The 12139-nt window shown below is 53.7% G+C and overlaps 3 protein-coding genes across 3 annotated transcripts; 2 read left to right on the top strand and 1 right to left on the bottom strand.

Moving 5' to 3' along the window:
- Positions 1-570: 570 nt before the first annotated feature.
- On the top strand, positions 571-1835 carry MONBRDRAFT_11490 (uncharacterized protein; the record flags this gene model as incomplete). Its single annotated transcript, XM_001749327.1, has 2 exons — positions 571-627; positions 1188-1835. The coding sequence occupies 2 exons, from the start codon at positions 571-573 to the stop codon at positions 1833-1835; spliced, it is 705 nt and encodes a 234-aa protein (XP_001749379.1).
- A 491-nt stretch (positions 1836-2326) lies between these two features.
- On the bottom strand, positions 2327-3563 carry MONBRDRAFT_28871 (uncharacterized protein; the record flags this gene model as incomplete). The annotated part of the gene is made up of 5 exons (XM_001749255.1): positions 2327-2497; positions 2679-2754; positions 2889-2924; positions 3020-3170; positions 3365-3563. The coding sequence occupies 5 exons, from the start codon at positions 3561-3563 to the stop codon at positions 2327-2329; spliced, it is 633 nt and encodes a 210-aa protein (XP_001749307.1).
- A 683-nt stretch (positions 3564-4246) lies between these two features.
- MONBRDRAFT_11489 (uncharacterized protein) lies at positions 4247-11993 on the top strand (the record flags this gene model as incomplete). Its single annotated transcript, XM_001749326.1, has 20 exons — positions 4247-4447; positions 5218-5490; positions 5589-5737; positions 5828-5922; positions 6059-6166; positions 6250-6307; positions 6431-6530; positions 6819-7018; positions 7094-7319; positions 7465-7615; positions 8018-8145; positions 8407-8481; positions 8792-9055; positions 9106-9243; positions 9754-9851; positions 9937-9991; positions 10306-10620; positions 11122-11331; positions 11715-11799; positions 11872-11993. The coding sequence occupies 20 exons, from the start codon at positions 4247-4249 to the stop codon at positions 11991-11993; spliced, it is 3051 nt and encodes a 1016-aa protein (XP_001749378.1).
- Between the last annotated feature and the right edge of the window lie 146 nt (positions 11994-12139).

Raw genomic sequence — 12139 nt, 5'->3', positions numbered from 1 at the left:
AACCGAGAGTGGAGCTCGTCACAAGTCTGTACGCTCGATCTTATGCCCAAACCCCGGCGCCGCGCCACTCACGTCCCGGGCACCCAACGCGACCAACCGCTCCTCCAACGACCACAACACCTTCCTACTCACTCCCTCACTCCCTCACTCCCTCACACACACACTCGCATATGTCGGATCAACGACACACTGTCGCGCGCGCCAGCTGCTGTCACTGAAGAGAGAGAGAGAGAGAGAGAGAGAAAAACAGAGAGAGAGAGAAACCAGCGAAAGAGAGAGAGATTAAAATTCAAGGAGTCAACACAATAATAATCTCATCTTTAAATACAAGGTGTTAATTTAATAATCATCATCATCAGCCCGCGTCATCTTCTTACAAATGTTCACTGCCTTATTGCCTTACTTCTCTCTTGAGAAGTAACATGTGGAGCGCTTGTGAGAGATGATCTCGAACTGAACGAACTTTTCTCTCTCTCTCTCTCTCATTTTTTTCTTCTTTTTTGCAAATCGACTCATCGGTTTGGGGTCACTGAGTCGGGGACGGACCCAGTGACCAGGAACGGCGCCATCATGTCCATCAACTACAAAAGCCTGTTGAATGAAATGGCAATGACCAGACACTGGACGGTAAGTCACTGGTGAAGAATTGGCGGGGGGCGCTCTGCTCATCTCACTGCCGCACATTTTTGCGGTGGCTCTGCTCATCTCGGCGCCACTTTCTGGTCATCTGCACAGGTCTCCTTTACTACGGATTCTTCAGGTGAAGCGCACATGCCCACCTGGTCAGCAACCTGCATTGTAAAAAGCTCTTTTACTAAAGAGCCGCTTGAAGCAGTGGGCCACGCCGTTAATCAGCGGGTGAGAACCATTTTTCGCAACCAACTTTGATGAATGATCGCTGATCCCGAGCCCCCTCAATCATTCTTGCCCACGCCTCTTGTTGGTCGATGCACGCACTTCAGTCAAAGAAGCTGGCAGAGCAAGCGGCTGCGCGTGATTTTCTCCAGCAATTTGAGGACAAGCCAAGCACGGCAAAAGCTGAGGAGCCCCTGCTTTTCTCCCGGGTACAGCCACCTGACGCGGTAGCGCCCTCGCAGGCTCGTACATGTTGGTGCTCATGGGCTTTTGAGGTGCTTTTTTTTTTTTTTTTTTTTTTTTTTTTTTGTTTGGCATGCTTCCGCGGATAGACGAGCTCAAGTAACGAACAAGATTCTTATCACGCTGGCCCCGGCTACAACGCCAAGAGCACGCTTCAAGAAACCTTGGCGGCCCGGTCATTGCCAGCCCCCATCTACGAGCATCGAGCCTCTGGACCCGAGCATAGCTTGGCCTGGACTAGCACGTGTAGGCTTTACGACCAGTCTGTCTACACGGGCTACGGCGTCTCAAAGAAAATGAGCGAACAAAACGCGGCCCACAACGCTGTGCAAGGCCTCAAAGACAGTGCTCCCACGCGGCCCGCACCATTTTATGCCGCAGCACCAGTACCTGATGAGTCGCGCTTCAGCTCAGCCAGGGCCGAGGGCACGAATAACTACGAAGAGACAGCAGATGACTTTGAGGACCAATATCGAGCACCATCAGCCCCACCAGTACCAAAGACCAGGGACTACAAATCAATGCTCAACCAGCTTCTACAACGCCTCGATTGTATCGTCGCCGACTTTGCGGACGCAGAGACAAATGTTCCTGGAGTACACATCCGGTCCATCGGTGTCTATGTGAAATCCCGCAATCAAGTTTTTTTGGGCGTGGGGTCAGCCGCGACGAAACGCGACGCTGATCAACGGGCAGCCAAGGATCTCCTTCACAAGTTGAAACGCACCACTAAGTAATCGCCTGGCCATGGAAGTCGTGCGTTGCTTGCCCTTGCTTGCCCATGCGTGCCGTTGAGATGTATCTTGTTGGCCCTCCATGTGGCTCGATCAGCCAAATGCATCTAAATGACAGGCATGGGTAAGCAAATGGCAAGCTTGACTTGACCTTTGAGTGCGATACGAACTGGCGAAGATGCCGTGCGTTGGCATGATCATTTTTTTTGTCCGAACTTCTATGTTCATGGCAACGCCTGGCAGCAACGTGGCGTGCATGATCGTCAGCTTTCATGCTGTTGACACCCGCGGATGATGTTGAATATCGCGAGTGGCAACGCGTGACAGCTAACGACCAAAGTATTCATGTGTCAATGTGAATGGTCCGGCGGTGGTTTCCCCCATTAACGACCAAAGTATTCGTGTGGAAATGTGAACGGTCTGCTATTTTCCCCCTTTGAAATCAATTGACAACTGCTGCCAAATCACAGAGCAAGTCGTAGAGAAAGGCAAGACTATGTACGCTTGGCGTGCTTGCGACGACTCGGCGTTGCGGTGGGGGTGCTGGTTGGTGCGCGCTTGGTTTCGTGGCGCTCCCAACGTGCCTGCAGGTCCAAGACAGCCTCCCGTAGTTCTTCTAGCCCCTCTTCGTGCTGTTGAAGCGCCTCCCCGACCTCGTTCCGCAACTGCCACAACCCAAACCACAGTCATAAGTCAAAGGCAATGCCAAAAACGGTCAAACGTGACCAAACGAAGAGTGCGGGAAATCTTGCTCGTGCGGCCGCCGCCCGAAGAAAAAATGTATAAAAATGAAATAAAAAAGGCACACGGTTTCCAGGCTCAGGGCTCACACACAAGCATACGTACTTCATCAATACTGCGCGTGAGGAGGGATGCTTGTTGCCCGACTTCCTGTTCTGGACTGCCAGTGCCCAGGGTGTAACTGCAGGACGTGTACCAGTCAGTCAAAGCGGATGACACACGGACTACACGTTCCCTCCCCTCTCGCCCGGGCATGCTATATACACCCCGCTACTCTGGCCCCAGCTTCAGGACCGAGTGGACCCGGGCGCATACCTTTGAAGTGCCTTGAGGTCATACGTGTAGAACCCTCTACAAACCACCGGAGTTCCATGGACCGCGTGAAGGGGACATCCACACGCGCTTCCAATCGGAATCGACAGACCAGCGACATGGTGAGGACAAACCTCAAATAATCGAGCTGCGGCGGTGTGGTATGGTAAATGCGGCCTAGGTTCATGCCACACGCACAGAGAAAGTACCGATAGGTACTGCCGAGGTCGGGTCCTTGTGTACTTGTTTCCATCCGCTCCATGACCCGCAACGACTCTGGTGCGCCTAGTCCACGATTCACAAGGGCGGTGTAGAGTCACCAAGTTAATCTCAACATTCTTTATGCTTTGTCCTTTGCCCTGTGTCCTTTCCTCTGCCTCGCAGTTCAGCTGAGAGTTTGAAAGAGGGGAAAGGCTGTGGGCGAGCAAGCAGGATCAAGCTGCTCGCGCACACTGCTCCTGCGCCCCAACACCACTTACGGGAAAGGGTAATCACGTTGAGCTCTTGATTCGAATCAACCCAGTTGAAAGAATCTCCCACGATTCGTCGACAGCCATCACACTGAAACACCAGGGGGGCCTCAATCTCTTCCTCTTGTCCTCCACCCCCCTCCTGACCCCCCTCCCCCTCCTCCACCCGCTCCTGGCTGCCCGACTGTCGAGCCGCTGCCCCTCGCATCATTCCCCTGCCCCCGCCAAAAAAAAATTAAAAATTTGAGAGCGACGGACGGCCGTTGTCAGATAAAAATTCAAAGCTGGGACAGCAATAGCTACACGGACTGCTTCTTCACGGGAATTAGTATCGTCACAAAGTCTTATATTTTCTTCTGTAAAATTACATCAAGTTCCTAATGAAACTTCATTTTCTCTCAAAGTTTCTACTTTTACTCTTAAACAATCTTCAATAACTTGAAAAGCTGCTGCAGAAACCCCCCTTCATCGGGTCAATCGAAAAATCTGACAACCGATGTTATGAACAGATGATGACAACACGTTTTGGCGTCAAGCCATTCTCGTAAGGCAATTTGGTTTTTTTGGATTTTTTTTTGATTTTTTTTTTCGGGAGGTGAGTTATGACAGCCAATTGTTGCAGACTGGGAACCGGTTCGGGCTTCTTCGCTGACGCGCGCTCGTACGCATGCGCTCTGATATTAAAGCTGATCGGTGGCTATTGTAGGGGTTTTTGCTGGTGAGCGTGACAGGAGGTGGTCAACTTGCATTTGTTTGGGCCGCGTGTGAGCGTGCTGGGCCAATCTAGGCGGGAGCTTTCATTCACGACCCGGACCTTTTGTTGGAAATAAAAACACTTCCCTCAGGCCCCAAGTGCAAGAATGGAGAACTGGAACACGCAATACCAGAGCCATGGTAGTGGTGGTGGTGGCGGCGGAAGGAGTCGCGGCCGCGGTCGCGGTCGGGGCCGCGGTCGGGGACGTGGACGCGGTCAGGGCCAGAACTACGGCCAAGGCCACTGGGCTGGAGGCCGTGGTGGGCATGGCGGCCGCGACGGCCACAGACAATATGATGATCGACCTTATTCGCGAGGCGGTGGCCACAGCAGCAGTGGTGGGTATCCAACGACATCGTACCGTGGGCGGGGTCGCGGCAATGCGCATGGCTTGCCGAGTGGGCAAGGGCTAGAGCGTCGTGTAGCACCAACGCGCGATGTCCCTCCCACCACCGACGCCTCCGTCTCGGAAGAATTTCAAGAATGGATCTCGGCCAAGCTTGAGGACTTTGCCTTGTCCGAAGACACCAGTACGTCTTGAGGCGCTTCTTCAACCATCCTTGGGCTGTCCAAGTGCCGACCCACATCTTTCACATCAGAGTGCCAATGGCTCACACTGCCCTCCACCCCTTGTCACCACTACAATCTCATCTACGGCATGAACCGTGACATGATCGTGCAACGACAGCCCTCTACTTCCCGGCCACGCTGAATAACCTCCAGCGCAAGTTTGCACACCAGCTGTGTATCAAGCTCGGCCTCAAATCCAAATCAATTGGCTCGAATCAAAACAGGCACGACTTTCTATTCTAGCCGGCTCCGTCTCGCGGCGCCACCTGGCTGACCTCTACCATTCTCATGCTTCACCTCACGCAGACGATTGACGGCTTCAAAGCAACACATTCAAAAGGCCAGTAGCTCCCACCAAGTGCACCTAGCTGACAAGGTTCGTCGTTCGATGCTCCTCGGCAAGCCGTATTGGCAGCCTCGGGTTGCGTCCAGGGGAGAGTTGTTATTGTCGATTCTCTTCCTTCTACTCCTGGGGGCACGTGTTGTGGGGATGTGAGAGAGCTCACCTGCCTCACCTTTCCCTCTATGATTGCCGTAGACGAGAGAGGTACTCCTGCAAGTGTCCCAAAAGGTGCCTGTCTCTGACCAAGAGCGGTTGGTCTTGCAGCCCCTTCCAACCAGAAACCGACTCCTGCGCCCTCTGCCCAACATGCTCATTGCTCTTGCACCCCCTTGCAGCGACGTTATTCTTGATGGCCTCAAGGCCGCTCCACCATCAGCGCGCAAGCTGACAGATGTCACCTCTTCCAAGGGCTTCATGGATCAGATCAGCGGCCCACCCCCAGCGCCGCAACGCCGAGAGGATCTGGCTGTACGCTTGCTCTGCCTCAAGCCTCCTAACCCCCGCCCCTGCCTCGTGGGGCCCTCTCATAAGTTGCAAGCCCTCCTCTTTTTTGGACCCTTGTGTAGCAATTTCGCCAAACGCTTCCAGCTTTTGCCATGCGCGAGCAAATCTTGGCGGCCATTGATAGCAACCAGGTCTTGCTGCTGTCCGGTGAAACTGGCTCGGGCAAGACAACCCAGGTTCCGCAGTTTGTGCTCGAGGCCGCAGTAGAGCGGTACGTGCCTAAAGCATTGAGCCAACATTGCAGCGGATCGAATCTTGCCGTTGTACATTTCACCCATCGCCAATGCTGCACCTGTGGCAGGAACACGCCTTGTTGCATCGTCTGCTCCCAACCTCGGCGCATCTCTGCCATGAGTGTGGCCAAGCGCGTTGCCACCGAATGGGGCTCCCGCGTTGGTACGGCTACTGATTCAGCCCAATACACAGAACACGCAATCTGGTTGTGATCATCCACTCTCACCCTGCCACCGCTGACCGCCCCCCGCCCCCCTCCAACAACTGTGTTCTGTTACACCTGTGTAAACACACACAGGTGACACAGTTGGCTACAACATTCGCCTGGATAGCCAGGTCTCTGCCCACACCAAGCTCATGTTCTGCACCACAGGCCTCCTGCTGCGCATTGCCATGTCCGACCCAGGTACGGTCGCTCACAATCAGATACCAGTGTTGGGCTGTCCATTAACCTGCGTCCACTTGACAATCATATCGATGCTTTGTCAGACCTGGGCCATGTCACCCATGTCATTGTGGATGAGGTCCACGAACGCGATCGCTTCAGGTAAGCTCGTGGTTCGAACGCCGCCATCCCTGCGCCCTTACCATGACGCATGACAAAGTCACCGTTTTTTGGGTCATCTTCATATCGCCTGTACGCGCTGCCGACCTCTTATGCTGTCCGCAGCGATTTTCTCCTGATTTCCTTGCGTCAGCTCTTGGCGCGGCGCCCGGATGTCAAGTTGATCATCATGTCCGCGACGCTGCACAGCGAGCTCTTCACTGAGGTGGGATCAAAGAGCTGGCCACCTCGCTAATGTGACCGCGTCCCGCGGTGCACCAGCCTCACCATGCCCTTCTCTGGTGTCACGATTATTCAGTACTTTGACAACTGCCCCAGCCTCCATATTGCCGGTCGCACCTTTCCCGTCAAGTCGCTCTTTCTTGAAGATGTGGGTCCCCCGCCCCCTCATTCTGGCACTCCAGATGAGATCACCCATCCATTTGGTCGGTGGGCTATTTGAAAAAAAGGCCGCAAGTCTCACAGCTTGCGGCGTTTTGCTGCATATTGGCAGGCGCTCAAGTCGATTGGGTTTCGCGGCCATCAGTCTCACCGGAAGCAACAAGCCGATTCTGCCCAGCTGCGCAGCAGCCTGGCGCTCATTGAGCAGGGCATGGGCCAAGCGTGGCACGCCGAAGTTGGCCTCAGCACGGAGAGCTACCTGATGAACATTTACCATGAGCTCGTGGCTGATGGCATTGACGTCGACCACCGGTATGGGCCCCTTGGCCGCCAAAACCGTGTGTCTCATTGAGCCATTCATGCGACCCATCGCTGGTAATGTTCCAGGCACCCCCAAACAGATTTGACGACACTGATGATCGCTGCGGCCAAAGGAGCGGACGAATGGGTGGACCGTTTGCTACGCTTAGATGCCGATGCTGGTGCCACCTGCCGTCACAACGGCTGGACTGCAGCAGACTTTGCGGCCTACTTTGGACATCACAACGTCTTGAACATCTTGCAAACCTTCCTGTCGGATGACGAAGACGGCATGCAATCAGAAGTCATAGCCGTACGTCCAGTGGACGCTTCTTTGCTTGCCGAATACAGTGAACGTGGCTTTTCTTTTAGCCCTGCTCACGTGCTGCTGTGCCCGCCTTGCATATGCCGCCTTGTATATGCCGCGGCTGCTCTACACCGTGTCGTGTCTTTCCCAGGATATGACCGTCGATGAGCGGGCCATGGTGCAGGCATACCAGGCCAGCTTCGACGATTCCGATGTCGACATTGAGCTCATTGTCCAGCTCGTGGCCCATATCATGCAGCACTGGCCTGCTGGCGAAGGCGCCATTTTGATCTTTTTGCCCGGTTAGTCATGAGTAGTACATGCCTAGTTTGCTGACGCGCACGGCTGCATCACGCAATCTCATGTCGGTGGGGCCTGACAAAACAGGATATGAGGAGATTATGAACACGATTGCCGCACTGACCAGCTCGCTACAGTACATTTACGCCTTGCCCCTGCATTCTCAGTGCTCAGCCCGCGATCAAAACGCCGTGTTTTCCCACCCACCCTCGGTTGGTCATAATTTGCGGCCCCGTGTTGCTCAGAACCCAATTCGGCCCACACTGAACTCTACCCACTTCTCATGCCCCGACTTTGTTTTTGTTTTGTTTTTGTTTTTGTTTTGTTTGTTTGTTTGTTTTTTGTTTTTTCCCTCGACTCTTGATAGGGAACTACCAAGATCATTTGCTCAACCAACATTGCAGAAACTGCCGTGACGATCGATGACGTGGTCTACGTCATTGATTCTGGCAAACTGAAAGAAACTGTACGGCTTTTGCCAATTCCTGTCTATGGTTCTCACTGCGACCCACCCGCTGCCACTGTCAATCATGTGACGACCTGACGTCGGGACCTATTCACGCATATGTAGTCGTATGACGTCGGTACGGGGGTACCCACGCTGCAAAAGACTTGGGTTAGCCAGGCCTCGGCCAAGCAACGCCGTGGGCGTGCCGGTCGCGTGCGTCCTGGCTTGGCCTATCACCTCTTCAGCAAGGTCCGAATGTGAAGTGCATAACCGTGTCGGATCCCCGTTTGAATTGTGGGACAATTCCACATGCTCAAGCTGGTTGTTCCCCATTTGCAATTGCAGCAACGGTATCGCAATCTGGCTCACTTTCAAAAGGCCGAGCTGCTTCGCGTATCACTGGACGACCTCTGCTTGCAAGTGCGTCTAATTCATGAGTGCAGCGGCAAATTTCACGAGCCGTTGCTTGTTTTCTTGTGTGGTTATTGTCGCTGGCCTTTTTTTTTTCTTTTTTCACCCTTCCTCTTGAGCAAATCACGAGCATCTGGCAGCTTGGTGGTTACTGACACTTTTACGCCCTTCAATAGGCCAAGATGCTGATGCGAGAAGATCAGGGCATTGCTGTACGTCGTCCTGCTAATCTCACTCACACCAATCTTCAGCCGTAAAGCCTGTCCCTTCCTGTGGTAGCTTTGCTCATCTAGCTCATCTTGGACACATTTGTTGGCAGGATTTCTTGGAGCTGGCGCCTGAAGCCCCCGATCCCAAGGCCATTGACTCGGCTATTGACTTGTTGCAGCAGATTGCCGTGCTCGATCCAGAAGAGAACGTGACCAACCTGGGCTACCGTCTCTCCAACCTGTCATTGTCACCACCATCAGCCCGCATGGTGTTGTTGGCCTATGTCCTGGGCGTGCTGGATCCCATTCTGACGCTCGTGTGCTGCGGTGACTACCGCTCGCCCTTTGCGCTTCCCATGCAACCGCAAGCGCGGGTATGTGCAAGCCTTGACTGTGTGCAGCGCTCGTGGTCTCCCGCCCTCAGCTCGCTAGACTCATGTGTCCTTTGGGCGTTGAGCAGGCCGCTGCCAAGCGAATGCACATGCAGTGGGGTTTGGAATTTGAATCGGACCATCTGGCTCTGATCAAGGTTTATGACGAGTATCGCCGCCAAAAGACCATGGTACGTCGTTTGCGTGCAGAGATGTCGCAAAGAGCCACTGCGTCGAGACCTTTCCATTGTCTTTTCTCCCAAAACGGCTGCAGCATCCATGTGGGGTTGTGTTGTCACCTTCTAGTTTTGAAAGTCATGGGGATCTTGACGCTTGATTGGTGCCCGCTTGTTCGCTTGCCAACGCATGCCATACTGCAGAGCTCGCAGGCCGCGCGTAATTTTTGTCGTGACAACTATCTGTCCGAAAGCACTCTCAACGTCATTGACGGTTTGTACCACGGGTGTCCCTTGGCACATGTTTCATCTGTGGGCTCTAAACTGCATTACGGTGTTTTGCTTAGGCATGCGCCAACAAGTTCTGAAGCAACTACACCGGTGTCCAGTCTTGCCGACTGGCAAGCACTTGGACCTTGAGGTAAACGTGTATGCGCTGACTGTGTGCAAGCCCCTCCCTCCTGCGCGAGCGAGACGAAGCCGATTTGCTCATTCAAATCACTTTTGGCTTGGATGACAACACAGTTTGGTAACCGAAATCAAACTCAACGCGGCGTGATCAAGGCGGCGCTATGCGCGGGCCTCTACCCTAACATTGCACGTCGCAACCCCAACGCCAAGAGGTGGGTAAAGCGTGGCAAGGCAATGAGTTTGCTTCAAGAGAGTTGCTTTCGTCCCTCATCATAAATCCACTGCATCTATCGGTAGCTATTCCACACGCTCTGAATCGCGCGTCAAGGTCCATACTGGCTCCATGCTCAAGGTTTGTTTGTTTTTTGCACTTGGATGGATACGTCTGGTCTTGTCACCATCACGTCTGTGCAAGTCTCAACCCCTATGTGGGCCATGGCATATGTTGTGTTCCACTTGCAGAACACACAAGCCACTTGGCTCGTCTTTCAAGACATTCAACGACTAGAGCGACTTACTTGCATTCGCGAGGTGTGTCCCATCGTTTTGCCACTCGGCAAAGGCACTTGATTTTGTTGGTGATCACCCTCATCAACACGGTTCTTTGTCAATCCTCTTGTCGCCCTGTTCTCTTCTGCCGCCCTACTTGCGCCGCGACACTGGCAGTGCACGGTGGTGGACCCAGCTTTGGTCTTTGTGTTTGGCTCCTCTTTGCCGCAAGTAACGGCGGAGCTATTCCGACCTGTCGTGAATGAGGATGGGGAATGGCTGGCTGAAGACGGCTCTTTGGAAAGCGCGTGCAACCCCGAGGATGAGGACCAGGAGAGCAGTGACGATGATTTTGATGTCGAGTCCCTTCTTACCAACTTGAGCCGCCGCCCAAACCAGCGCGAATGTCATGCTGACCCATGGATCAGCATGTTTATGACCGGCGACGAGTATCGCGCCCTGCATTATGTGCGCACCAAGTGGCATGCCACGGTACTGCAATGCCTCTGTGGTGATAAGCAACAATTGCCGGTCGAGTCCATTCGCATCCTGACGGAATTTTGCATAGCGCTTGATAGTCGCCAATTGGACGCCCCACCGCCCCCACGCCGTCGTTAGTCGGCACATCCGTCCCAATTGATACCGACACTCTTTTCCTCCCAACTGCACCCACATGACTCCTCGTCTCAACCAAGTCATTGATCCTTTCACCCACACACCCACCCCGCAATCGCACGAGTTCGCAAACATCTTGGAAAAAAAAAACCTTTTTTTTTTTTATCCAATAATTCTCCTTCTTTTTTCTTTTACTTTTTTTACGTTTTTCCAGAACGAGTACGAGAGTGATCACCGAGGTCGTGTTCAATATCCTTGAGCAGTGCACGGCTGATTAGGGCGGAGCAACATGGAAGCCAGCGATACGAAGGTACGCCTGTTAACATGCTGCCACCTTTACCTGGTACCTGCTTGCCCGATTGATGAAATGTGATGCAGCAGGCCGAAGGACGGCAATTGGAGCCCGAGTCGGAGCTCATTGGCTCGGATCACCCCGAAACCGAGCACACACCAGTTGACGCCGCGCCTAGCGATGCGGTGCCAACCGACGCCGTTCCAGAGCCAAGCATCGAAGCGAGCCCGGAAGAGGGCGGTGCTTCGGAGGTTGAAGAGGTGATTGAAGAAATTCTATCAGATGACGTTGTGCAGGTGAGCGCTTTGGACCGCGTCATGTCTGCTGCTCTAGAATTGACCGTCACTTATCATACATATGCACCCGTGTCAACCTGTGCTAGGATATGTGCCGAACTGCCAAGACACACAAAGACCAGGGCAACGGACTTTTTCGACAGGGTGGTGAGTCAAGGGCCTGCCAACTACACGAACTCATCATCCTCTACACTCACGATCGAGTGCTCACCACGCTGTAGAATTTGGTGACGCCATCGAGGCCTATACGCAAGCCATTGAGGCAGCACCTCCCGCCAAATACATGGATGCGGCAGTGCGTTGGCAGCTAGTCGTGTTGCCTTGTCAGCTGACCGCTCGTTGGCCTCACCAGTGTTGATGCATGCCACCGCGTACGTGTGTAGGAAATGGCCGTTTTCTACAGCAACCGCGCGGCATGCCAGCTTAAACTAGAAGCGCACCAGCTCTGCATCGATGATTGCGACGAAGGTGCGTGTCAGATGCGTCAGCTGGCCTCTGTTTGTGTCAATGGCCCTGATCTTGATCTGATTCCTGATTTAGCCATCAAACTGAACCCCTCTTATGCCAAGGCATATGGACGTCGTGCCAAGGCCCTGGAGGCCCTCGAACGCTATGACCAGGCATTGGAAGGTGTGCTCTTTCCCTGCAGCTGCGCTGGATGATGCGAACCGCTGTCGTTCTCGTGGCCACATGAACTTGAATGTACGCTTCTCGTGGTGTGACATTGATAGATTTCAAGAAACTACTCGAGTTGGAGCCCAACCAACCAGAGGCCCGTGCTGCGGTTGTGGTCAGTTGACTGGATTGT

The sequence above is a fragment of the Monosiga brevicollis genome, genomic scaffold (assembly GCF_000002865.3).
Source record: "Monosiga brevicollis MX1 MONBRscaffold_29 genomic scaffold, whole genome shotgun sequence".
Classification (NCBI taxonomy): domain Eukaryota; class Choanoflagellata; order Craspedida; family Salpingoecidae; genus Monosiga; species Monosiga brevicollis.
Note: the sequence above shows the minus strand (reverse complement) of the source record. Positions and strands in the feature narration are given on the sequence as shown.